Raw genomic sequence first — 23,847 nt, 5'->3', positions numbered from 1 at the left:
CTCAACTCCAGGGTGTGGGGAGTGTGGAGCGCATGAGCATGCTAGAGGAAGGAGGGCCTGATTTAGCTCTGATGTGTCACTGTGCTTGCCACTGGGTGTCCCTTAGTGGGTATGTGTGGGGCATAGCAACTCTTAGGGAGCTGAGTCTTTGCACCTGGGATGTCTTCCTCACCACCTGACCTGTATATCTCTGTCTTCTCTGCAGATGAGGCCCCTCCACCAGGTCCATTGCTCTTACGGGAGATGGAAGCCCACGCGGGCCTGCGCTCCCTGCCACAGGCTGATGGCCGTCTTTCTCAGCCTCACTCCTACCAGAACCCCACCACCAGTTCCATGGCCAAGATCTCCCGCAGCATCTCTGTTGGGGAGAACTTGGGGCTGGCAGCCGAACCTCAAGCTCCTGCTCCCATTAGAGTCTCACCGCTCAGCAAGCTAGCCCTGCCCAGCCGGGCTCACCTGGTCCTGGACATTCCAAAGCCACTGCCTGATCGTCCTACCCTGGCCACCTTCTCACCTGTTACCAAGGGCCGGGCCCCTGGTGAGGTGGACTGGCCTGGCTCCCCAGCAGGCCTGGGAAAGGCTCACAGTACATCTGAGAGGCGGGCCTGTTTGGGGGAGGGTGCCCCTCCCAAGCCTAGGACAGAGTGCCAGGCTCAGCCTGGGCCCAACAGCCCCTGTGGCCAGCAACTGCCGGTCAGCCCCCTCTTCCGAGGCCCTGAGAACTTGCAGTCCCCAACCCCTGAGAAGACTCCCAGCCCCATGGAATGCTCAGGGGCAGCCCTGAGCCAGGACTCAGGTGTGCACAGCTCTCCAGCTCTCATCTCCTGCCCCATCCTCTTTCTCCTGTCTCTGCTGTCTCCTCTCTGGCTCCATCCCATTTCTGTGCATCCAGCCTCTGGTGTTTTTGTCCTGTCTGCCCCTGTCTCAGTCCATAAGTCACACCCCTGATGGTGAGACACTCCTGTCAATCTTCATGATCTCCTTGTGACCCATTTGACCCTTCAGTGCTTCTGGCCCCTGGGGCTGGGGCTGGCCCTCCTCTCTGGACCTCGCTTTCTGTGTGGTATTTGGGGGAGGGGCGTTGTTGGGGAGGAAGGAGGCAAGAAAAGGGACAGTGGGCAAGTGGAGGTGGTGTGATCCTACAGGTAGGCCTCTCCTGCAAACAGTGACCTCTGGGTGGGAGGCCTGAAAGGGCAGCTTTGCTGGGCCTTACTGAGTTGTATCTGTCCCTCCCAGAACCAGCAGTGAGCCTGGAGCAGTGCGAACAACTTGTGGCAGAGCTCCAGGGCAATGTACGCCAGGCTGTGCGGCTCTACCGCTTGGTACGTGTTGGGCACCTACCGTGGGGGGAGACAGAGTGCTAGCTGTGTATCCAGAACAACCATGCTAAGGCTCTTCCACTGACAGATGGGTAGAGCAATCAAGAACATTCTGAGCAGAGTAGCTGAGGGAGGTAGAGGCCATTAGGCCGGGGCTCTTGAATCGCAGACCTATTGGCCCTAAGAGCTGGAGACTTTCTCAGACTGGGGGGGTAAGGGTGGAGAGACCATCTGTCCTAGTTTGCTCAGGACCATCCCAGTTTATGTCTGTTGTCCCAGTATAATTATTCATTGTATCCCTTGTCATATTCAAAAACTATTTGGCCAACTTAGACATAGGGGCAGTCCAGCAGGGCCTTCTTTGGAGGCAGGCTAGACCCAGATGGGGCCCCTCCCCTTTATACATCCATTGACAGGATGTTCCTCCACTGTTCCTCCAACTCACTTCCTGGGTCCTCCTGCAGGTGGCTGGCTGCAAGACGCCCTCAGCAGAACAAAGTCGCATCACCCAGCTCCTCAGAAACACCTTCTCTTCAGTGAGGCAGGAGCTAGAGGCCCTGGCTGGCGCAGTGCTGTGCAGCCCGGGTGGGAGCCCTGGGGCTGTGGGGGCTGAGCAAACACAGGCCCTGCTAGAGCAATACTCAGAGCTGCTGCTTCGGGCTGTGGAGCGGCGCATGGAACGCAGACTCTAGTTCCAGAATCCTATTCCAAGTGAATGCTTCCCTTATTCCAAACTGTAGCCCCTGCTCCACTCTCCAAAACCTGTGGGGATGCTTGGAGTGGATCGCAGGGATCAGTGCTCAGAGGGAAAGCAGTTTTCCCAGCTACTCCTCATGGGGCCCCTGTATTTATTAATTTATTTCCCTGACTGTCGCCTCACTTTCTTGGAACCCCTGCCTCCACAGCCCCTTCAGTGGCTCATGCAGGGTAGGTCTTAGATCTTTGTCATCTTGGTGCTGTGAGGAGTAGGAGGGCAGCCTGCCCCATCTGGGGGAAATCGGGAAGGGCTGGCCCTCTCTTCTTAGAAGCCATTTGAAATTACTGCAGGGATCAGCTCCCTGGGGTGGAGCACACACAGGGTATTTGGTGGGGTGGAAGTGAGAGGCCACGTGGCATTCAGTGCCCTTCAGCCAACAGCGGAGCTTCACCTCTACCTCCACTTCCCTTCCCACACCAGCTGTACTCCCCTGGCTGCCAGAGCAGGGGGTTATGTTTTCCCCACTTCCTGGCAGTTGTGTAGGGCAGAGCCCTCTAGTCCTCCAGGGCGTTCCTAGCCATCAGGAGGCTTGAGTTGGTGTCAAGGCCTGAGCCCCCACATTCCACTCCCATTCCCCCTCTAAGAGAGCCCTAGCATTATCTCTCTCCCTGTGCCCCCTTTCTCTCCTGGCCAGAACTTGTGGAGACAGCTGTGGGATGTTGCTGCAGGACAGTAAAGCCCTCTGCTGGGCAAACATAAAGCCCTGGCCTCCTCTTCTTAGCCCCTTGGTCTTCTCTATCCTTCCAACCCTTGTCCCCAGCAGGCTCCTAGACCCAGAGGCCACCTTCTCCTTGCATCCTGAGTGATGCCCAGTCAGAAGCCTGTGTTAGAACTTCTCTCATGGTTTACAGGGCACCAGCCCACCTTCTAAGGACCTTAGCCACAGAACTGTACACACACACACACACACACACACACGTTGAGTGTTTATCGCTAAAGTACTTGGCTGGCTGATGTGTGCCTGGTTTCCCTTCATGTACTACTCCTGCTTCACCACCCTGGCTCATATGCAACTATCAAGGAGCACAAAAAGGACTGGAATGTAGTAACCTGAATTCTGGATTCTTGGTGTCCACAACCTAGCTGATGTGAGATGGCTTGTTGGTTCCTGGTTCAGGTGGAAGGAGCCTCCTCAAAGGCAGTGCTGGGCACCCACTATGCTCTGGATGCTGGAAGTTGAGGGGCATGTGGGAGTGCAGAAGGGGCCAAGAGACACATTGGAAAGGTGGTAGGTGGGACAGGTACGTAGTAGAGGGCAGGGGGTAGATTAGAATTAGAAGGGCAGTTGTTAGGGGTGAGGGGAAGGAGATAGGGTACAGTGGGCTAAGGTAGAGTAGGACCAAGTAGTGAAGCAGTGCTTGAGGAATTGGGGTGAAGAACACGTGTCTCTGGGCCCTGCTGCTTCCTTCTGCCTCAGGTAAGTCAGTGTAGCTTTCCTGAAGCTCCAGGCCACAACAACCTATTCTCCCATGGACAGGCCCTGGGGCCCTGCTGGTTCAATAGGCAGCAACTTAGAAAGTTGGTTTTTGTAGAGTGCCCCGCTCTTGTTTGCATCAGCCAGAGTGCACCAGAACAGATGAAACCTAGTTCACCACCCCCACCCCCCTTCTGTACTACTACCACCTGCATGGCCACACTGCAAAGAAGTCCTGGCCCCAAGAACCCCTGCAGCTGAGGGTGGACCCTGGCAGGGCTGCAGCTGCCCTTGTGAGGGTTAGAAGTCTACTACCACTCCCCCAACCGGCACAACAGCCACAGATCAGACCCGGGCCTGGCCCTCTGGTCTGGGCTCTTGGAGATCCTCAGCCAACCAGTCCTTCAGAGGAGGGAGCTAACACTATCGCTAAGGTTTGTGAGAAGGTGGCCGCCCTTTCCCTACCTCAGCTGAGCGCTTAGGTGGGAGAGGGGGTCTTGTGGCCGCCGGCGCCCGTCCCCTTCTGCATGTCTGAGGCCACCGGCAACTGCCCCCCCCCCCCCCCGCCCCGAACAGATTTTCCCTGACCCAGTTTTGAAAACCTCCTTATTTATAACTTTTATACTTTGTTCAGGCCATGGGCGCTTCCCTCTTCCCGAGGTCTCACGGGGCAGGGGCCGTTTTTAACTCGTCCATTTGTATTGATGTATGAACTCATCAATAAACACAATCATTTGTTAAATCTGGGATGCCAGCGAGTGCGGCAGGCTGGAGACGGCACAGCTCCTCTCCCGCCGCTTGGTTAGCAGGGTCCGGGTGCGCTGGGGGCGGGGGAGAGGATGGCGCTCCGAGGCCGCGAGGCTCCGCGGCGGGGGGCGGGGCGCGGCGGGGCGGGGTCTCAAGGGGAGAGCGCGTGGCCGCAGAGCGGCGGCGGCGTCATGGCGGAGGCGGCTTTGGACGCGGTGCGGAGGGAGTTACGAGAATTCCCGGCCGCCGCCAGGGGTGAGTGGGTTCGCGCAGAGGCTGCGACCGCCTTGCGTCCACCGCCGGGCTGCCTCAGGACGTGGGCGGGACCTTGGGCATGTGGGGAAGCAGAGTCCGGAGTCGTGTGCGCCCTGGCCCTCCTGGGCCGCCGACACCACATTTCCCCCTAGTTGGTGTTTTCAAGGAGCGCAGACGCTCGTGCACCTAACTCGTTGCTGGCCCCACTCGGATCACTCGTCTGCCCCAGCCTCGCTCCTACCCCCGTGCTGGGGCCTCAGCTCCCCTGTTCCGGTGTTCGCAGGTCCTCGTGGCTTCCTGGTGTGTCTTGATTCTACTCCCAAGGTTTGGGCCAGTCTTCACCCTGGTGTATTTCCCACGGTCAACCCGCTCGGCATAATGGGGCAGCCTTCTGTTGCCTGTCGTGAAGTCTTGAGGTGGTCAGGTGTTCCCTTTCAGAACCCCAGCTGGAACGCTTTATTCAGGAACATACTTCTCCAAGGTGGTGCAGAGCTTTGGGAGAATTGTCGGCAGCTGTACAAGTAATCACTGGCTCTTCCCCTGGTTGGTTTTTATTTTGCTCCTTCCCTCATTAATTAACACGGGCACAAGGTTTAAAAAGCAACGGATTTATAATGTGAAGTAAGCACCCCTCCCATTCGAGGCCCCAGTTTGAATCCTTCCAGAAATAATGTTTATATCTACACATACACACACGCAGCAATATATATATTACCCTTCTGTTTACAACTGTTAGTCTGCTAAACACTTTTTTGCACTATTAGGTATCTTGAAGACCACCCCATATCCTTCTTCCGCAATCTTTTTCACCTTGTGTACTTGTGGTAATTTACTGAATTAGCCTATTATTGATAGACATTTAGGTCATTTACAGTCTGTCTTTTTGCTAGTGTTGCAACAAATACTAGGAGCACCTCAATACTAAGCACCTCAATGTGTGAGGCTCTGATCAATGTGTTTAGGATACATCAGTGAATAAAATTTCTGCCCTCCCATACCTTACATTCCAAGTGAGGAGACAGATCATTAACCCTAGTCACACTAAATGAGTAATGAGTAAATTATATAGTAGAAGAAATGGATTAGAAGATAAGTGTTGTGGGGGAAAAAATTAAAGCAGAATAAGAGGTCTCAGGCCAGGAGTTGAGTGGAGGATATAGGTTGAAATAAGATGGTCAGGGTAGGTAGGCTGCCTTGATAAAGCCACATTTCAAGCACAGGCTTGTAGAAAGGGAGTGAGCTGTACAGACATCTGAGAGAAGAGCATTGCAGGTTGAGGGCACTGGGGCAAATGCCCTGAGGTAGGAGTGTGCCTGGTGTGTTCATGGAACAGTGAACCTGGAACCTGGAACATGCCAGTGTGCCTGGAGCAGTCATTCTGCGCATGTGTGAATATTTTTGTTGGTTAAGTTTCTAGCAGAAGAATTGTTGGGCCAAAGGAATTGTTTGAATCCCTTTTGAAATCCTCTCACATCAAAGCCTCAGAAGGGAGCAGTAGTCATTATCTACAGGAAGTCTTTTAATTGGTGAGGCAGTGAAAATTCAGTAATGGCAGGAAATACAAACGGTGAAAAGAAAGGCAGTTTCCACGCATTTTAGGAATTCCAGTGGGAAAAAAAAGAATTCCAGTGAGAATAATAGATTTACTGAGCCCCAAATCACCCTCCCAAGATGACTGCTTTTGATGGACTGGCATGACTGGGAAGGCCCTTTGCCAGTTTGCTCTCCCTTGCTCCCGTATCTGCTTGGCAAGTACCATCTTACCTCTCTGGCCAGTGAAGCAAGCACATGTTCCAGCTCTTCCCTTTTATGTTTTCTTGGGCCTACCAGGGTCTTCCCACCCAGTTCTGATTTTTGAGCTAAAGACATTTACTTTTCAACTGAATGTAAAGCAAAGATGACTGGCATGGAGACCTCAGAGGTGAAAATTAGTGCAGTGGCTGCCCACTGGGGCCAACACATTCAGGCTAGATCTCAAGGATGAAACAAACAAAGCAAAGCCCTGTGTACCCTTTATAGAAGCCAGGAGAAAGGCATTCCCGTTTGTGGGAGCAGTAGGAACAAAGTTTGGCACCACCTGAGTAGAGAGTGTGGTAAGGGGCAGGCACCAGACAGGAGGAAACCAGACTGGAAAAGTAGGTTGGGCCTGATCATGTATCACCTTGAATGCATGCCAAGGCACATTATAATTTGTAAGGAGCAGTGGTAAGCCATCAAAGGATTTTTTTTTTTTTAACTAGGGGTATAACAAGATGAGATTGTATTTTAGGAAGATGATGGGGGCCAGGGTGAGGGATGCTTTGAGAGGGAGTGGAATGAAACCTCAAGGAAACCAGTTAGTTCACTGCAGCGATCAGCCAGTCAGGAGATGTTGGAGACTTTCTTTCAACCATTAAGCCAGTATTTGTTGAGCACCTGCTGTGTGTTAGGGACTATTCTAGGTCCTGGGGGGTATACCGATGAACAAGATTTGCATCCTTACCCTCATAGAGCTTACGTTCTATTCTAGCAAGAGAGATCAATAAACAATTTGGATGAGTGAGATATATAGTATGTTAGGTGGTGATGAGTGAAAGAAGGAAAAAAGGAAGAAGTGTAGGATTGTTGGGGACAGGTTACAGTTTAAAAGGGTGGCCAGGGAAGGAAACCTCACTGAAGTGACATTTGAGGGCCCAAAGGAGGTTATTTGAATATGGATACCAGCAGAGGAAAGAAGAAGGGGGTGGTTGGTAGAATCAATAGGACTTAGAGACAATCCATAGGGGTGGACAGAAGTGAGGGAGAAGGAAGAGCCAAAAAGAATAGATTTGTGAGAAGTGATACAGGGCCACTATAGACATCTGTGCAGATGGCACACTGCACAAGTATAAATGCACATGGTAGCCTTGGATCTCCTGAGGATGGTGATGCTGTTCAGGAAGATCAAAAACACAGTTCAGCCCTTACTTTTCCTCCTATGGTTTCCTGTAGCATCTTGTTTTCACAGTTAGGTTGTAATCTTCTTGAGATGACAATAGGATCATCCCTTGATACTCTGCATTGGCTAAACCAAGTACTGAGTACATTCTAGAGCTTGGTAAGTATCACTGTTGGAGGGTGCTTTCCAGAGCCTGGCTCACCCACACCAGCCTGTGGCCTTGGGGCCTCAGCACCACTCATTCTGGAGTTCTATGTACTGCCTCCATGTTTCCCTTTCCTAATGGATGCCATGAGGTTGGACACTGCAGAGTGGGAAAGCTGTGGGGTTCACTGTGTAGGGCTGGACATGGTCCCAAGGAGGGTGTGGGTTGTGGGCTGAGCACCATCCCCTGGTCCATCCTGGTGTGTTTGTGGGTGCTTCATGCTTTCTGCCTTAAATGCTCTCCTCAATTTTCAGTTCCTGGTTGTCCAGGGTCCCTTGGTCATCAGTGGGCATTATCCAGGGATAGTAGTGTGTCTTGCCCAGGGAGGGCATCTTCTACACAGGCATTGGGGCAGCAACTGGGTGCTGTTGGGTTCATAACCCCACCCTACCCCCACCCCTTCTTTCCCTCAGAGCTCAGTGTGCCTCTTGCTGTGCCTTACCTGGATGAGCCCCCCACTCCACTCCACTTCTATCGGGACTGGGTCTGCCCCAATAGGCCTTGCATCATCCGCAACGCCCTGCAGCACTGGCCAGCTTTGCAGAAGTGGTCCTTCCCATATCTCAGGTGGGGGCTGCCCCTGGGGGGATGTTGGGTGATACTTTGTGGTATTTGGACATGGGCTGAAAGTCCTTTCCTCCAGAGCCACAGTGGGCTCCATAGAGGTGAGTGTGGCTGTGACCCCTGATGGTTATGCGGATGCCGTACGAGGGGATCGCTTTATGATGCCTGCTGAGCGTCGCCTGCCCCTGAGCTACGTGCTGGATGTGCTAGAGGGCCAGACCCAGCACCCAGGAGTCCTCTACGTGCAGAAGCAGTGCTCCAACCTGCTCACCGAGCTGCCCCAGCTACTGCCTGATCTAGAGTCCCACGTGCCCTGGGCCTCCGAGGCACTGGGTGAGTGGAGGCAGGGGCTGGGCAGGGAAGAAATGGGAAGGACAAGCAGGAGTCAGCCCTGCTTGCTGCTTCTTCCTTTGGTGATGACTTGGCCCATACTCTTGGCCCCTCAGGTTCAGGTGCTATGCACTAAATGCTCAAGTCTCCAGGCCACAACTTTGTTTTTGTTTTTGTTTTTAATTTATTTATTTGTTTTGAGAGAGAGAGAGAGAGAGAGAGAGAGAGAGAGAGACAGCGTGAGTGGGGGAGGGGCAGAGAGACAGGGAGAGAGTGAGAATCCCAAGCAGGATCCACAGCCAGTGCAGAGGCCCACACGCGGCTTGAACTCATGAAACTCCAAGATCATGGCCTGAACCAAAACCAAGAATTGGATACTTAACTGACTGAGCCACGCAGGCGCACCTCCAGGCCATGACTTTGCATTGAACTACTGGACATTGTCACCCTTCTTCTCCCACAGGGCAGGAGGTTCCTTCTGGAGCTGGCCCTCCTCTGCCCCTTCTCTCTGTTCTCTCCCTGTGAGCTCCCTGGCTCCCCCAAGGTTCTGGTCCAGCATCACTGTATGGTGGTTATTCCCAGCCTGGCCTTCGAGGATGGTCCCTTTTGACTTGATCTCTTACCTCTGACCTGCAGGAAAGATGCCTGATGCTGTAAACTTCTGGCTGGGGGATGTGGCTGCAGTGACATCCTGTAGGTATCAGGGGAATACAGAGGTGGGGGAGGAGGGAAGAGGAGGTCAAGAGTGGAAGGTTGGGTCTGGACGGAAGTTTGACTGTTTTCTAAGATTTATTCTGGGGTTCTGGGGTTTGGGTGTAACAGCGCCTCCTGATAGCTCAGATTGGGGAGGGTCCCCATGGCAGTGGGGCGTGGAGGAGACTGTTTCTTCTAGGTCTCCAGAAAGCTCTCCTGAAGGGCAGCTAGGTCTGGGTGAACTCAGGAAAACTGTTTGCTTGGATTCCCCCCTTGGTAGAGATGAATGTCAAGCAAATGTCAAATCCCTGATGGAATTCTGCCTGACTCCTTGGCATCCCCTCGAGCCGGCTTTGACTTTGTGTGATCTTCTGTTACACCACCTGTCACATCTGTCTTGTGGTCATTTGTCCCCTCCTGTGTCCTGCCCCTCATAACCTTGCCCACTGGGCCTTCTTTGTATTGGCAGTACATAAGGACCACTATGAGAACCTCTACTGCGTGGTCTCTGGAGAGAAACACTTCCTGCTACATCCACCCAGTGACCGGCCCTTCATCCCCTATGGTAGGGGGACTCAGCCCTCAGGGGCTGGGGGACGGGTGGCCCAAAGTAGAGGGAGGGCAACAAGGGCCCTGGGCAGGCTGGTGTGCCAGGCCGGAGGTGTGGGCACGGTGTTTCCACTGCACTCAGGGAACAAGGGGGAGGAACTGGCAAGCTGCAGGCCACTTGAGTGTCCCTGTACCTTTCTCCTTCTGGTTTCAGAGCTATACACACCAGCAACCTACCACCTCACTGAAGAGGGTTCCTTTAACGTGGTGGATGAAGAGGCCATGGAGAAGGTATCTGCCTTGTTCCTGGGACCTGGGGAGGGAGAAGGGTAGGAACCGTGTCTCTGAGAAGGCACAAAAGAGCTGGAGAGGTGGCACCTTAGTCTGAAAAATCCCTAAGTCTGGGCCTTCCCAGTGCTGAACAGGGCAGAGCTCATGGTGTTTACCTTTGGAAGGGACAGAGCTGGAGGGCCGGGGGCTTTGGGACTGTTCCCTGGCATCCACTGTATCCCCAGGTACCCTGGATCCCCCTGGACCCATTGGCTCCAGATCTGGCCCGGTACCCCAGTTACGGTCAGGCCCGGGCCCTTTGCTGCACCGTACAGGCCGGTGAGATGCTCTATCTGCCGGCCCTGTGGTTCCACCACGTCCAGCAGTCCCATGGCTGCATTGCTGGTGAGGAGCTGCCCAGTAGGGCTGCTGGGGGATGGGTTTGGGAGGCAGTAGGTTTGGAGGGGGACCTTCATTCTGAGGTCTCCATTCTCCCCACAGTGAACTACTGGTATGACATGGAGTATGACCTTAAGTACAGTTACTTCCAGCTGCTTGACTCCCTCACTAAGGCCTCAGGCCTCGACTGATGGAACCCTGGTGAACGTTGCCAACGACAAGTGGTGGAAAAGGTCGTGTCCCTCCCAGGCCAAGTCACTTCCAGAGGCAAACTGGAGTCAGAGTCTGCTGACTCCTGGCCCAGCTCAGCTTGGAATCTGCATTGGAGGATTTGGGGAGGTGATCTGGAGGTCCAGGAGGTGCCAGGCAGGTCTGGGTGTGAGCTCCCAGGAAGTTACCACACAGGTGAGGCAGCTGCCTGTACTGGAGGAGGAGTGGGACTTCTGGTGCAGCCTCTTACCAGCACCGTGGGCGACTTACCACCTTGGAGCATTGGTGTCCTGTCTGTAAAACAGAGACAATGATGGGTCCTACCCCATGGGGTGTTGTGAGGCTTGGAGAGAGATCTTTAAGGACCATAAGGGGCTGGCACAGAAGAAGTGTTCAATAAAAGGTGGCTTTGATTCATATGTGCTGATACTCCCTCTTGAAGTTGCCTTCTGTGGTCTGGTAAGGGCTGGAAGGTTCAGGTAAACATTTCAAGGTGACCCTGATTGGGGGTGAGGCCTGGGTCCAGGCTTGGGACTGAGGACCTCTGCTGCCAACTCCCATGATAGCCACTGCAGCCCCTCTCAGGGCAAGCGGGTCTCATTTTAACTCTGGTGCAGACCTCCCTGTCTCGGCCTCTAAAGCTGTGCCTAGCTTTGCTCTGGCCTTGTTTGCTCTCCTCCACCTCCATGGAAGCTGGTGGGGTCTGGTGCCGAGGGTCACCCCTGTTTCTTCCACAACAAGCATAGGTAGGAGGGGACAGAAACCCCTGCCCATCCCTGCCTCAGGGTCTCCACACACTCAGACTCCCTCTCTCCCTGCACCAACCCAGACCTGGAAGAGCCCCTTTCCCGGAGAGCCACTCAGAGGCCTCATCATCCTAGCCACCCAGCGCCGAGGGTGGAGGCAGCCAGGCACGGGGCTTGGGAGGGCTCTTTCGTGAAACAAACCTCGCCCCTGCCAGGCGGTGATGGACCTGGGGCACCCGCTTCACATTAGCCAAGTGCTTCAGTCAGGGCCGGGCATTCCTGTCCTACAGGCACCGGAGGTTGTGAAAGACCCTGTGACAGGGGACAAGGCTTATCCACTTGGTGCTGCCCTGGGTCCACTCCCTGCTTTCCAGATGTCAGTGGCCCTTCTAGGTCCAGGCACAAGAGCAGGGTTGGGTGGGGTAGGTGCTGATGGTAACGCCTAGAGGGAATGGGTCTTCATGGGTGGTAGGCCCCCATTACAGGGGCCATGTAGGTTTAAGGTTCCTCATTTCCTTGACAGGTGGCTTGTCCTGGAGTGAGTGTGAGGCTTGGGTGGAGCGGAGGCGGTTGGGAGGGACCAGGGAGGAGCTTGGGGCCAACTGGCACATTGTTGGCTCTGCGTTAAAAAGCCGACAGTCTTCGGTCCTGCGCCCACTGCCTGTCATTTGTGGCTCTTGAGGACTGTCTGTCTCATGGCTCTGGTAAGACCTGCTGGGGCCCTGGGCCCCCAGGCTGACCTTTGTTCCCTCTGGGGTCTGGTTAATGCTGATTCTTAAGAGGAGCTGTGAGTTTCTCCAGGTGTAGAGAGGGGAGTTTGCCAGACTTGGTCCAGGGTGGTGAGCAGAAGCCAGGGAACGGGCCGGGTCTTGGGATAAGGGTCATCCTGAGTTCTTCCTGCCCTAGAGATGGGCTCCAGGCAGAGTTCTCAGGGCCATGGATTTGGGCTACTGTCCTGGGGTCCCAGAAGGAAGTGGCTGCTCGGGTGCTCTTGACTCAGTTGCTTGGAGGGTGGGGGCCCCAGGGCAGACACTGACAGATGAGCTTCCCCGGCTCTGCCCTTCAGCTCCATCCATCAAGACCCTTCTGAGGCAGGGCTGAAGGCCAGGATTAGTTGGCACAGGCTTTCCTGGCACACTTGCCATGGTTTATATCCCTAGACTCATGATTGTGGGTTTGGATGGACCTGCTTGGGGGTCCTCTTTAGCCTGACCTGTAGCACCTGGAGGACTTGAAAACCTGTGTGTGGTCTGAGTTGCTAACTGCTGTTCATAGTCAAACAGAGAGCCCATTTCCAGAATTGAGTCCTGGCCAGGGGTGGAGAGGCTGAAAACCAAATCTGTGTTCCTCACTTCTACCTCTCCAGATACAGGGTTTGCTTAACCAGAACATGCCTCCGTTTAAGCTGCTCAACCAGGGGAGCAGCCCCACCAAGGGGCCCATGGCCAGGCTGGGTCCTGACATGCCTCTTCCCCTCCCTCTGTAGCCTTATATTCTGCTGTTTCCCCCTCCCCCCTGCCCGCCCCATCACGGGCCTCCTGCCAACTAAGACCGCCTCAAGGCAGCTTAGCAAGGGGTAGCTGGAAATGTGGGGTGGAAAGATTTAAAAGACACTAAACCAGTAGCTAGAAGCAAGTAAGCTGTGGGGTAGAGAGCATGAGTCGAGCCGTCCTGGTGCAGTCTTGGCCCTGGACCTCAGGCAAGTGACTACGTAGGCTTTCTGTCTTTCTGTGCTTCAGTTTCCTTGTGGGATTGGTCATAATTAGTCCCTACACACAGCATAGTTGTGTGATTAAAGTTAATGTACATAAAGCCCTTGGGCCAGCGCCGGCCCAGAGTGTTGTGTAAGTGTTGGCAGGCATCATCAGTAGATACCATAGCCTCCTTTCCATTTAGAGCTCTGATGGGTGGAGGGCAGCCATGTGGCTGGGAAGGGCTGATCCCTTTGGTTCAGAATTAGTCCTGGAGGGGGTACTCTGGCCTCTTCTTTGGCCCTTGTTGGCTTTGGGCCCAGCAGCCTGCAGCAAGCCTGACCTGTCCCTCCTCTGCAGGCAAAGGTGCCTGGGACCTGCCTGCTCACCATTCGTGTCCTGCAGGCCTGTGGCCTGCCCTCGAAGGACCTAGGTGAGTGCTGGGCCCAGGGAGGACAGTGGTTCTGGAACTGGATTCAGACTGGGACAGGGCAGTGGGAAGAGATACAAGTAGGGCTGGGCGTGCAAGGGTCCTGGAGAGGGTGTCGAGAGGAGGTGCTGGGTGGAATGTGGGATTGTGCCTCAGCTTCTTGCTCTTCCTGCCTCCCGACTCAGTCCCATTCTGAGGGTCTCCAGGCCTCCCAGGGCTGCCTATAATGGAAGGTCATGGCCTCTGGGAAGCTGGGCTGGGTAAGGCTCTTGGCTGTCAGCAGGCACTTGTCCCTTCTTCCTGCAGTAACCCCCTCTGACTGCTATGTGAGTCTGTGGCTGCCCACGGCCTCTAGCCATAGGCTGCAGACACGCACGGTCAAGAACAGCAGAAACCCCATCTGGAATCAGAGCTTTCGCTTTCGAATCCACAGCCAGCTCAAGGTGGGCCAGGTGTCAGCCCCTGCCCTGCCCGTTGTCCCTGCCAGCCCTTGCTTTCTGCCATGGCCCCACTCACCTTCCTATCCCACTCCTCCTTCCTGCAGCCACTTACTCTGTTCCCTTCCAGAATGTGGTGCAGCTGCAAGTCTTTGACCAGGACCTTCTGACCAATGATGACCCTGTGTTGTCGGTGCTATTTGACGTGGGGACTTTGCGGGCTGGGGAGTTCCGCAGAGAGAGCTTCTCACTGAGCGTTCAGGCAAGGCTGTGCCCAGGGCAGTGGAAAGCCTCAGCCCAGGGAGGGGAGATCCTTTGCAGGGGAGCAGGGTACATGGCCCTCTTTTCCAGTGAGTGGTCCAGGCTTCCGTGGCATCCAGAGGCTACTGTCAGGCAGGAGTTGCTGTCCACAGGAATAATCCCATCCTTGACCCTCTTTCTTGGCCCCTCAACCAAGGGCAGCTTTTGGGAGCTACCCAGAGAAAGTGGACAGAGCAGGGTGGAGTTGGACATTGGCTCTCACCACCTCTCAGGCCCCAGCAGCCCCACTTGGCATGTGTGTTGAAATCTACACTCACAGTCCTCAACCTCTCTAACTTTGTTTTCTTCCTCTCTCCAGGGTGAGGAGCGGCTAGAAGTTGAATTTCGGCTACAGAGACTGTGAGTCAGGGGCCACTGGGCACTTCTTGGGTGGGAGTGCTTCTTTGGGGGAAGGGCAGAGTCCAGTGCACCCAGAGCGTGCCCAGAACCGACACCCTTCCCTCTGAGACATCCATTGGTGGTAGAGGAATGCCGTGGCCCTTTGAGGGGTGAGAACCTGGGAGCCTGGACTTGCACTGAGGGTCACTGGTATCCTTTTCAGGACAGACTGTGCTGAGCAGCTTGTCACCAATGGCATTCTGGTGGTAAGTCGAAGCCCCTCCCTCATGCCATCTGCTATCCCCCTTCCTGAAGCTTGGGCCTCCCTTGGAGATTCATGGGTAGGACTGAGTTGGGGGGGGTCCCTGGGATTTTGGTTCCTTAAGAGGATACAACCTCAGGCAAATGGTTGGTGACTCAGGGCCAAGGTAATGAAGTGCTGAGGACCAAAACTAGGGTACTGGGAGGTGGGGGCCTCTAACAGGGCAGGGGTTCAAGTCTGAGGGGCTTTTTTAATGACTCAGGCCCGGGAGCTCTCTTGCTTGCATGTTCGACTGGAGGAGGCAGGGGACCGGAAGGGTAAGTCTCCCACCTACCAAGATAACCCCCAGCCCTCTGCCCTTGTCTTCCTCTTTCTTTTTTTTCTTTTTTCTTTTTAATTTTTTAATGTTTATTTATATTTGAGAAAGAGACAGTGTGCCAGTGGGGGAGGGGCAGAGGGAGACGGAAACAGAATCTGAAGCAGGCTCCAGGCTCAGAGCTGTTCTCACAGAGTCTGACTTGGGGCTTGAACTCATGAACTGTGAGATCATGACTGGAGCCGGAGTCGGACGCTTAACCAACTGAGCCACCCAGGTGCCCCTTGTCTTCCTCTTTCTATGGGGATCTTAGAAGGGACCTTACATTAGCTGCCCTAGACTTTCATAGGCAGTGGTAGAGATTAGGGGCAAATCCATGCTGGGGCTCCCCAGGACCTGTGTCCCCTTAGTCCTTGGAGAGGCTGTGATGGGGGCTCCATCTCTGAGCCTTGGCCTGTGCCAGTCCTCCTCCTCGGGGTGGGGTGGGAAGTACCCTTTAGGCCCCTTATGCAAGACACTCTTGGGCCTTTGTGGGCCAGGATCTTATTCCCAGCCCCTCTGCTCTGGTTCCTATTTCCAGAGTCCGGGGGAAGAGTTCAGCTCATGGTTCCTGGGTCCTGTGAGGGTCTGCAGGAGGCCGCTGTGGGTGCTGGCTCCTTCTGCTTCCATTGCCCGGCCTGCTGGGAGCAGGAGCTGGATATTCATCTGCAGGTAGTGTGCTGCTGAGGTGGGGCCTGCAGAGTCTTTCTCCCTCTTTCTTCTAGCCGGTCCTTCTGCTCATGCTGAGCCCCTCACCCCCTCACTCCCTGGCAGAATCAGGCACACTGGGAAGATTATGGGGTCGAGGTTGGCCTCTTGTCCCTCTTCCTGCTGCTGCTTGTCACTCCCTGGGGCAATGGGTGAGATCGCTGCTGGAACAGAAGTGATTCTTAGGTTTTCTTTCATCCTTCCTACAGGATACCCCCCAAGAGCACCTGAAGGTGCCCCTGAGGGCCTTGCCCTCTGGGCAGGTGGTGAGGCTTGTCTTCCCTACGTCTCAGGTACTTGATCACCCGGAGGAAGAATGCCAGAAGCATAGGCAGGGCTGGGCCCCATGCCTTATAGGGGGCCTGCGGTGGTAGGAGCTTCAGTCTTAGGGCCATGCCCTGCACAAGTGCTGAGCCAGGTTCTGAGGAGAGAGGGGTCCTCTGAGCAGAGCTGCCTTGAAGCCTCAGACCTTGTCCCTGTGGAGATGGCCGGAGGCCCGAGGGAGCATGGGAGCATCATAGGGTGTGGCTCAGGCCAGGATGAGAGGAACATGGTGGCCAACTTTTGTGACTGAAGTGTTCATGGTTTTTAGGAACCCCTGATGAGGGTGGAGCTGAGAAAAGAAGACGGGTGAGAGCCGGCTAGTCCCGGGGAGAGGGCGTGGGGGAGAGCAGGCAGGCACCTGCACTTGAACTTGAGGCACAGAGAGGGCCAGGAAGCCACAAGAGAGAAGTCATGCTCCCTTTGGGTGGTGGCGATTGTGGGTGGACCATAGCTAATAATCTTCATGAGACAAGAGAAGTCACCCACCCTGGCCCTTCTTCACATGCCTGGAAGACTAGCCACGAAGAGGTGGGAACACTGTTTCTTGTCTCTGCTGGAGTCATTTTTGGGTGGGTAATGGAGAGAAGCTGAGAGGTGGAAGTAGATCTGTGGTGGTGGGTCCCACCCGGGGGCCTTTTTAGGCACCAGCATTTATAGTTGTGGGAATCCATTTTCTTGCATTCCCCAAGTGTCCCCACCTGGGTCTAGGTGCACCTTTTCTCCATCATACCCACACATGTCACGCTTCTGTCCAGACATGGGCAGGAGTGTGGTTTGGGGAGAGGAGAGAGAGATTGAGAAGTGGGCTTCTCAGGTGAGGCAGACCCGGCTTCCTTTTCTGTAATGAGGCCGGGAGCTGCCTGATGGTTCCTTCCTTCCCACCCAGACCCAGGGAGCTGGCTGTGCGGCTAGGCTGCGGGCCCTGTGCCGAGGAGCAGGCCTTTCTGAGCAAGAGGAAGCAGGTGGTGGCCAAGGCCCTGAAGCAGGTCCTGCAACTGGATGAAGACTTACAGGAAGATGAGGTCTGTGGGCTGGGCTGCCTTGGATGGGCATCCTCAGTCTTCCTCGAGCCCAGAGCTGACTGTTTCCTAACCAGACCGGAACTTGGCCCTGCCTCTTACCTACCTGCCCTGCTGTGCCTCCCTCTCACTTGATGTTCTTGGCAGCCTGATGCCATCAAATGCAGAGCATTGCACGAGGCACCTGGAGCTTATAAGCTGCCCCATTGGGCTAGCTTTCCTTCTCGCTTTTTTTTTTTAAGTTTATTCATCCATTTTGAAATGGAGACAGTGTGAGTGGGGGAGGGGCAGAGAGCAAGAATCCCAGGCAGGCTCTGTGTTGTCCTCACAGAGCCCAACAAGGGGCTTGAACCCATGAAACCGTGAAATCGTGACTTGAGCCGAAACCAAAAGTCAGACTCTCAACTGACTGAGCCAGCCAGGCACCCCCTTTCTCATTGTTTCTTGATTTTTGGTCTGGTCCAGGTTTTGGGACTTGGGTCCCATCTGACTCATCAGTGAGCCATGTAGCCTGAGGGCAGCCTGCTGGGGTCAGATCAGCTTGGGACACCTTCTAGGGAAATGACTTCTCCTAATAAGAGGGAAACGGGTGGATGTTTGGGAGACTACAGCCCTGATCAGACCTTGACTGACCTGGCTATCCTCTCTTCCAGATCCCCGTGGTAGCTGTTATGGCCACTGGTGGTGGGATCCGGGCGATGGTTTCCCTGTATGGGCATCTGGCTGGCCTGAAGGAGCTGGGTCTCTTGGATTGCATCTCCTACATCACAGGGGCCTCTGGCTCTACCTGGTGAGCTGGCAGCACGTTGAGTGCAGGAGTTTGGGGGTGGCAGTCGTAAGGCTGTTGTGGACCCCATAGGCACCTCCGACCTAACTGGGAGAAAGGATGTGCCAGAGAGGAACATGCTTGGGGGGACCTTTGGAAGGTATCTGCTAGTCTGTTGTTCTAGGATAGAGAGTCCGAGGTATGCGATGACCTCCTGGGCTTTGGCTTTCCCAGGGCTTTGGCCAACCTCTACGAGGACCCAGAATGGTCTCAGAAGGACCTGGCAGGGCACACCGAGTCACTGAAAACACAGGTGACCAAGAGCAAGTTGGGCGTGCTTGCTCCCAGCCAGCTGCAGCAGTACCGGCAGGAGCTGGCCGAGCGTGCCCGCCTGGGCCACCCGCCCTGCTTCACCAACCTGTGGGCCCTCATTAGTGAGGCCCTGCTGCACGATGAGGTACAGGGGGGCGGGTGTGTGGCCAGGACATGGTTCAAAGATGGGGAACCGCCCTGGGCAGCAGAGATGGGAAAGGCCCCAGGCACCAGAAAGCACAACTTTAGGTTCAAATCCTCTCCTTCTACCAGCCCCATGACCATACTCTCTCAGACCAGAGAGAGGCCCTGAGTCAAGGCCAGAACCCTCTGCCCATTTACTGTGCCCTTAACACCAAGGAGAAGAACCTGACCACCTTTGAATTTGCTGGTGAGTAGCCCCGAGTGGAGACGTGTGATCTTGCAGCTGGCAGGGTGCCTGTGTGTAGGAGATGGGTGTTACACCCTCCCCTTCTGGGCCAGGTCCCATGCCTTCCAGAGATTATTAATCATCCCACCAGAGTCACTCAGCCTTTGGAATGGGGGTGGGCCTTTAGGTCCATGCTCAGGGTGCCTGTAACCAGCCTGAGCCTCTAGGTCCCCAGGCTTCCCTGGTGTGAAGCCTGTGGTGGTTGAGGATCCTGGAGTACTGAGCCCCGCAGTGAAGCTGTGTGGTCTCCTCGCAGAGTGGTGTGAGTTCTCCCCCTATGAGGTTGGCTTTCCCAAGTACGGTGCCTTCATCCCCTCTGAGCTCTTTGGCTCTGAGTTCTTCATGGGGCGCCTGACCAAGCGGCTTCCTGAGTCCCGAATCTGCTTCCTGAAAGGTGAGAGGCCTGGGAGGTTAGGGAAGCGGAGATAGAGGGGAGAACGGGCCTGGCGAAGATGGCAGCCCCCCCCCCTCCCCTCCCCAAACCCACCCTCAGCTCAGTCATGGGGATGCTTCCCTGTCTAGGATGGGCCGTGGGCAAGAGTCAGGTTGTGATTGGGTGGGGGCTCTCTGCCCCTCATGTCCTTTCTGTTCCTCTTGTGTCCCCTTTCTCAGGTATCTGGAGCAATCTGTATGCAGCCAGCCTCCAGGACAGCTTATACTGGGCCTCAGACCCCAGCCAGTTTTGGGATCGCTGGGCACAGGATCAGGCCAATTTGGGTGGGTGCCTTTGCTCCTTGTGAGCAAGTGGAGAGGCCCCCACAGGGGCTGGATCTGGAGGATGGTAGGGGTGGCTCTCAGGCCTTTGGGAGTCTACAGAAGCTGGGGTAAAAGTTTAGGGGTCCCAATTTCCTAAAGGATGCCCTACTTTCCCCCTTGTTAATTGAGCAGACAAGGAGCAGGTTCCTCTTCTGAAGATAGAAGAGCCTCCCACGGGGACCGGCAAGATTGTTGAGTTTTTTACTGACCTTCTGACACGGCGCCCCCTGGCCCAGGCCACACATAATTTCCTGCGTGGTCTTCAGTTCCACAAAGACTATTTCCAACAGCCTTACTTCTCCACCTGGAAAGGTATCTCTTCTCTCTCTGGTCCCAGCTTTCCATGGTCTGCCCATGACCACCTGAGCTTTGGGTCTCTGGTCCAGACATCCACACTCTCCAACCCGTGGGCCCCAAGCTCCTTTGAGCTTAGTTCACTGGGCTGCTTGGATCAGCTACCCTTTTTCCTCTCATTTGTGGATCAGGGCCCATCTGTGGCATCTTGGGAAGTGACAGGCCTACTTTTGGTGGGTGAGAAGAGGGACCAGAGGGCAGAGTCGGATTCTGCCAGTAGCAAGGAGCTAGCATTAGGCCAGAGGGATCTGGTGGCCTCAGCACCAATGATAGCTGCTTTTCCACCCCATTCCCTCAACTTTTCCAGCCACCAAACTGGATGGGCACCCCAACCAGCTGACACCTGCAGAGCCCCATCTTTGCCTGCTGGATGTTGGCTACCTTATCAACACCAGTTTCCCACCCCTTCTGCGGCCCACAAGGGATGTGGACCTCATCCTGTCCCTGGATTACAACCTCCAAGGAGCCTTTCAGGTGAGCCGGGGGCAGACGTGGGAGAGCTTGCTGCCTTAGGCCTGGCCTGACATCCTGGCTCCTGCCTCTGGGGATGTCTGCCTTGGAGTCTAGTATGTGGTCCAGCTTCTCTGAGGGGCTGTGACACTCTGTGAACAGTGTCCTATGAACTGTGGATCCTGTGAATTTACCACCAGGGGGACTTATTCTGCTCAGGAAGCCAGATGGAGAAGGAGCTGGTGATGCCCCTTTGTGGCACCTGCCACCTCCATTCAGTCTAGACCTCTGGATCCCTCTGCTCTGAGTTTTTGTGTTGGTCCAGTGAAGGTTTTTGCAGAACCTGGGAGCAGTTAGCCCCGCGCAGCTGAGGGGTTGGAGCCCCTTCCTCAGTCCGGCCCAGTGCCAGAGGTTTTGAGTTGGTGTCCAGGTCCCATGCATCTCAGCTGACCCCCACTGGCCCAGTGTTGGGGCCCAGCCATCTGACACCACTTCTGCTGCCCTGCAGCAACTGCAGCTCCTGGGCCGGCTCTGCCAGGAGCAGGGCATCCCTTTCCCGCCCATCTCCCCCAGCCCAAAGGAGCAGCGCCAGCCTCCGGAGTGCTGCTTGTTTTCTGATCCAGACCGCCCTGATGCCCCAGCGGTGCTGCACTTCCCTCTGGTGGATGCCTCCTTCCGGGAGTACTCTGCCCCTGGTGAGCCCCTCCATCCTGTCTCTCCACAGTGCACCCCACCCCCCTCCCCAGTGCATGTCCTGTCCCTGCCCTGCTACACTGTCTCCACTAGGCATCCAACGGACACCTGAGGAGAAGGGGGCCGGAGAGGTGAACCTGTCTTCATCCAACTCTCCCTACCACTACTCGAAATTGACCTACAGCCCAGAGGACATGGACAAGCTGCTCCACCTGACACATTACAACATCTGTAACAACCAGGAGCAGCTGCTGGAGGCCCTGCGTGGAGCTGTGCAACGGAAGCGCCGGCAGCACCGGCCGTAGTGATGGTGCTGCCCCGGCCGGGACTCCCTGCTCCCTTCCCGACACTTTGTCAGACTCACTCCCTGTCCACCTGGGTGTTCTGGGTGAGTCGGGGAGAGACCGTCATCACCAACAGTTCCAGAGCCTCCACAGCGTGGATGGCCCTGCCCTGGCCCCCTCGCGCTCTGAGGGGCTCCGCCAAGATATGTGCCTGGCCCTACCCAGATAGGGCCCTGCAGCCACCAGCACCCTCTCCACATACTTGCAGGTAGGTTGAGGGTTTTAAAAGGGCTGAGAGCCCTGTCTCCTCAGGCTGGAGGTGGTTTCCTCTTCAAGGAGAACATTCAGAGGTGGCCAGAGGTAGACCTGGGGGCTGTTACTGACCATATTTGTAAAAGTGTTCAAAGCTATGTGACCCTTTCCCTTGCTACTTTGAATAGTTGTACAGAGTGAAATAGAGCGGTTTATGTATCACAGAGGATCATATAATGTGAGATGTTAATGGGTTATCTGTCGTTGCTGCCAAGAAGAGACAGGTCATTCCATGTTCCTGGTTGCACATAGCAAGGACTGGTTTGAACATCTCCTCAGGGGTACCTCACCGAGCTAGACAGCAGGTCAGTCCAAACCTCCCCTGAAGAGAAGGCCATGTCTGCCCTGCTGGAGCCACGCTCTCCAAGCAGGGAGGCGGCCAGTTTGGCCTGGGCAAGGGTGGGGGTGGTGGTGGAGGGAGTCTCTGCTACTGGAGCCCTGGCCGTGCACAGGTGAGCAGACTCCCTGGCAGTGACACAGCACCCCTGTCCCACGGTGGGGATGGCCACCCCCAGGATCTGAGGAGCCAGAGGCAAGTCCTAATGGCATAACCTCAGCAAGTTGTGACCTTGGTGAAGGCTGCCTCTTAACAAGGAACCGTCTGTTCCAGAATTTGGTTCTGAGGGGCCTGGCAGCAGCGTCTCATTCTGTTCCCCTAGAGGCTGTCCTTGTTTGTAGCCTCGAGGTTTGGTGCCATCTCAGGGTTTGCTTCAGGGCCCAGACCTGTTGGGAGAACAAAGCAGCAGAGTGAAATTAGGGCCTAGCCTCCCCAGAATCTTTGTCGAGCACTGGTATGCAAGGGCTCTGGCCTCCCTTGGAACTAATGTTGACGTGGATCCTGGAAGCTGACAGGCAGCTGCAGGACTGACAGTGGGGTATGGGGCATATGGGAGAGGACTGGGTCTTGTGGCCGAGCTCCCTGTGTCTGCTCTCACCCAGTGATTCTCGGGCCCTGTCCTGAGCGTGGGGCTAGAGTCACAGGAGAAGAAATGATTGCCCTGGTAGCCTTAGAAGCCACCATCCAGGATGAAGCCTATTCCTTCAGCAACATGTGCTCTGAAGCCTAAAGTGGAGCCCGAGGGCCCTGCGGGACGGGCTTGCAGAACTGCCAGAGACCATACCCGCGGCTGCCCTCTGCTGTGCTGTGAGTGCCCCTCAAGCCCAACAGGGTGGGGTCTGTCTCTGTGCACGGGCATGACCGCCTGGCTTCTGGCCCACTCTAGGACAGTAAGGCTTTCCTTTCGCATTGGAGCAGGGAAGGGCAGGCAGAGAGCAGGGTACGGCTGTCCTGCAACATGGCTTCTGTCTTGGAAGAGGAGACCAAGGGGTGAGAGAGGTGGGAGCCCTGGAGGACAGAGCCAGGCAAGCTTTCTAGCATGTGCAAAGGGACCCCTGAGGGGCCTGTACCTTGGGCTTGGCCTGGGCAGGAAAGGCGGTGGGAGCCTTGGGCAGGTTCCTGGGCAAGGCCAGCAGCCTGCAGCAACTCCATGGGCTGCAGCTGACCGTCAGCACTCACATGCGGTTCCCTCACTGAGGTGGTCAGGGGCCAGCCTTGGAAGCTGTGGGGAAGAGGAGCCTCAGGGCCTGGACTCTGTTGGCATTACTGAGTGAGCAGAGGTTTACACCAGGTGAGGCGGGTGCTAGGGTTTTCTATTGCTGAGGGTCTCAAATATGGGTGTTACCCCTCACCCTAGCAGTGCAGGTCTGAATCTCTGGCTCTTGGGCTTGAGAGGGCAGCATCTGTGCTAGTGATGGGGCTTAGGACTCGCATCTGCCCGTATACCCAGCTGTCCTACCTGAGCGAGGCGGCTGTCTTGGGCGCCCTCTCAGCAGTGGGCTCAACAGTGAAGCCCAGAGGTCTGGCTCGGTGCTCCAGGCTCAGACAGTGGGCTGCAGAGCACAGAGAGAACAGTGGTGAGCCTGGCCCAGATGCTAGGCCCTCTGAAGACAGCACACTTCCCTGCATGTTTGCATCTCTGTTGAAATCCTAACCCCCAGGTGATGGTATTGGGAGGTGAGTAGGTCATGAGGGTGGAGGCCTGACCAAAGAGTAACCTTGCCCCTTCAACCAAGTGAGGACACAGCAAGAACTAGGACACCCACAAGACGACTCTTACCAGACATGCAGTCGGCTGGTGCCTTGCTGTTGGACTTCCCAGCTTCCAGAACTGTGAGAAATAAACGGTTCTTGTCTGTAACCTGCTCAGTCTGGTATTTTTGTGAAAAGCAGCCCACACAGACTAAGCTACA

The 23,847-nt window shown here is 55.4% G+C and overlaps 3 protein-coding genes across 9 annotated transcripts in view; 2 read left to right on the top strand and 1 right to left on the bottom strand.

The window, feature by feature from the left end:
* MAPKBP1 (mitogen-activated protein kinase binding protein 1) overlaps positions 1 to 4,232 on the top strand; it is a 57,006-nt gene extending 52,774 nt beyond the window's left edge. For all 4 annotated transcript variants that reach the window (XM_043555598.1, XM_043555600.1, XM_043555597.1 and 1 more), the window contains 3 exons: positions 206 to 796; positions 1,237 to 1,322; positions 1,784 to 4,232. In XM_043555598.1, coding sequence (XP_043411533.1) covers positions 206 to 796; positions 1,237 to 1,322; positions 1,784 to 2,011 — 905 coding nt within the window. In that variant the 3' untranslated portion in view covers positions 2,012 to 4,232. The remainder of the gene's footprint in view (positions 1 to 205; positions 797 to 1,236; positions 1,323 to 1,783) is intronic.
* A 94-nt stretch (positions 4,233 to 4,326) lies between these two features.
* Positions 4,327 to 23,795, top strand: LOC122468734 (bifunctional peptidase and (3S)-lysyl hydroxylase JMJD7). 4 transcript variants are annotated; one of them, XM_043555604.1, is made up of 25 exons: positions 4,353 to 4,492; positions 8,028 to 8,181; positions 8,258 to 8,511; positions 9,145 to 9,201; positions 9,671 to 9,766; positions 9,965 to 10,041; positions 13,427 to 13,499; positions 13,803 to 13,939; positions 14,064 to 14,195; positions 14,553 to 14,593; positions 14,796 to 14,838; positions 15,097 to 15,151; positions 15,731 to 15,861; positions 16,107 to 16,190; positions 16,490 to 16,527; positions 17,108 to 17,243; positions 17,894 to 18,030; positions 18,241 to 18,463; positions 18,592 to 18,709; positions 19,005 to 19,142; positions 19,361 to 19,465; positions 19,637 to 19,816; positions 20,166 to 20,332; positions 20,817 to 21,003; positions 21,095 to 23,795. In XM_043555604.1, exons 1-25 carry the CDS (start codon positions 4,429 to 4,431, stop codon positions 21,304 to 21,306), a joined length of 3,039 nt encoding a protein of 1,012 aa, XP_043411539.1. In that variant the 5' UTR covers positions 4,353 to 4,428; the 3' UTR covers positions 21,307 to 23,795. The 4 variants fall into 4 exon arrangements, with proteins under 4 accessions (XP_043411538.1, XP_043411539.1, XP_043411537.1 ...); XM_043555602.1 differs by lacking the exons at positions 4,353 to 4,492; positions 8,028 to 8,181; positions 8,258 to 8,511; ... (1 more) ...; positions 9,671 to 9,766; positions 9,965 to 10,041 and adding an exon at positions 10,545 to 10,824; XM_043555601.1 differs by lacking the exons at positions 4,353 to 4,492; positions 8,028 to 8,181; positions 8,258 to 8,511; ... (1 more) ...; positions 9,671 to 9,766; positions 9,965 to 10,041 and adding an exon at positions 10,709 to 12,079.
* SPTBN5 (spectrin beta, non-erythrocytic 5) overlaps positions 22,219 to 23,847 on the bottom strand; it is a 46,795-nt gene continuing 45,166 nt past the window's right edge. The window contains exons 64-67 of the mRNA XM_043555605.1: positions 23,715 to 23,765; positions 23,394 to 23,487; positions 23,005 to 23,156; positions 22,219 to 22,320 (exon numbers count right to left, since the gene is read on the bottom strand). Coding sequence (XP_043411540.1) covers positions 22,253 to 22,320; positions 23,005 to 23,156; positions 23,394 to 23,487; positions 23,715 to 23,765 — 365 coding nt within the window. The 3' untranslated portion in view covers positions 22,219 to 22,252. The remainder of the gene's footprint in view (positions 22,321 to 23,004; positions 23,157 to 23,393; positions 23,488 to 23,714; positions 23,766 to 23,847) is intronic.

The sequence above is a fragment of the Prionailurus bengalensis genome, chromosome B3 (assembly GCF_016509475.1).
Source record: "Prionailurus bengalensis isolate Pbe53 chromosome B3, Fcat_Pben_1.1_paternal_pri, whole genome shotgun sequence".
Lineage (NCBI taxonomy): Eukaryota > Metazoa > Chordata > Mammalia > Carnivora > Felidae > Prionailurus > Prionailurus bengalensis.
This window is presented reverse-complemented; position numbering and strand designations above follow the sequence as displayed.

Bases quoted from the DNA above. Each gene is read 5' to 3' on its own strand.
- LOC122468734 (XM_043555604.1), top strand. From the start codon at position 4,429: ATGGCGGAGGCGGCTTTGGACGCGGTGCGGAGGGAGTTACGAGAATTC. The intron at 13,940-14,063 runs GTGGGCCAGGTG...GTTCCCTTCCAG, and splicing joins GAATCCACAGCCAGCTCAAG to AATGTGGTGCAGCTGCAAGT. The intron at 19,817-20,165 runs GTATCTCTTCTC...CAACTTTTCCAG, and splicing joins TTACTTCTCCACCTGGAAAG to CCACCAAACTGGATGGGCAC.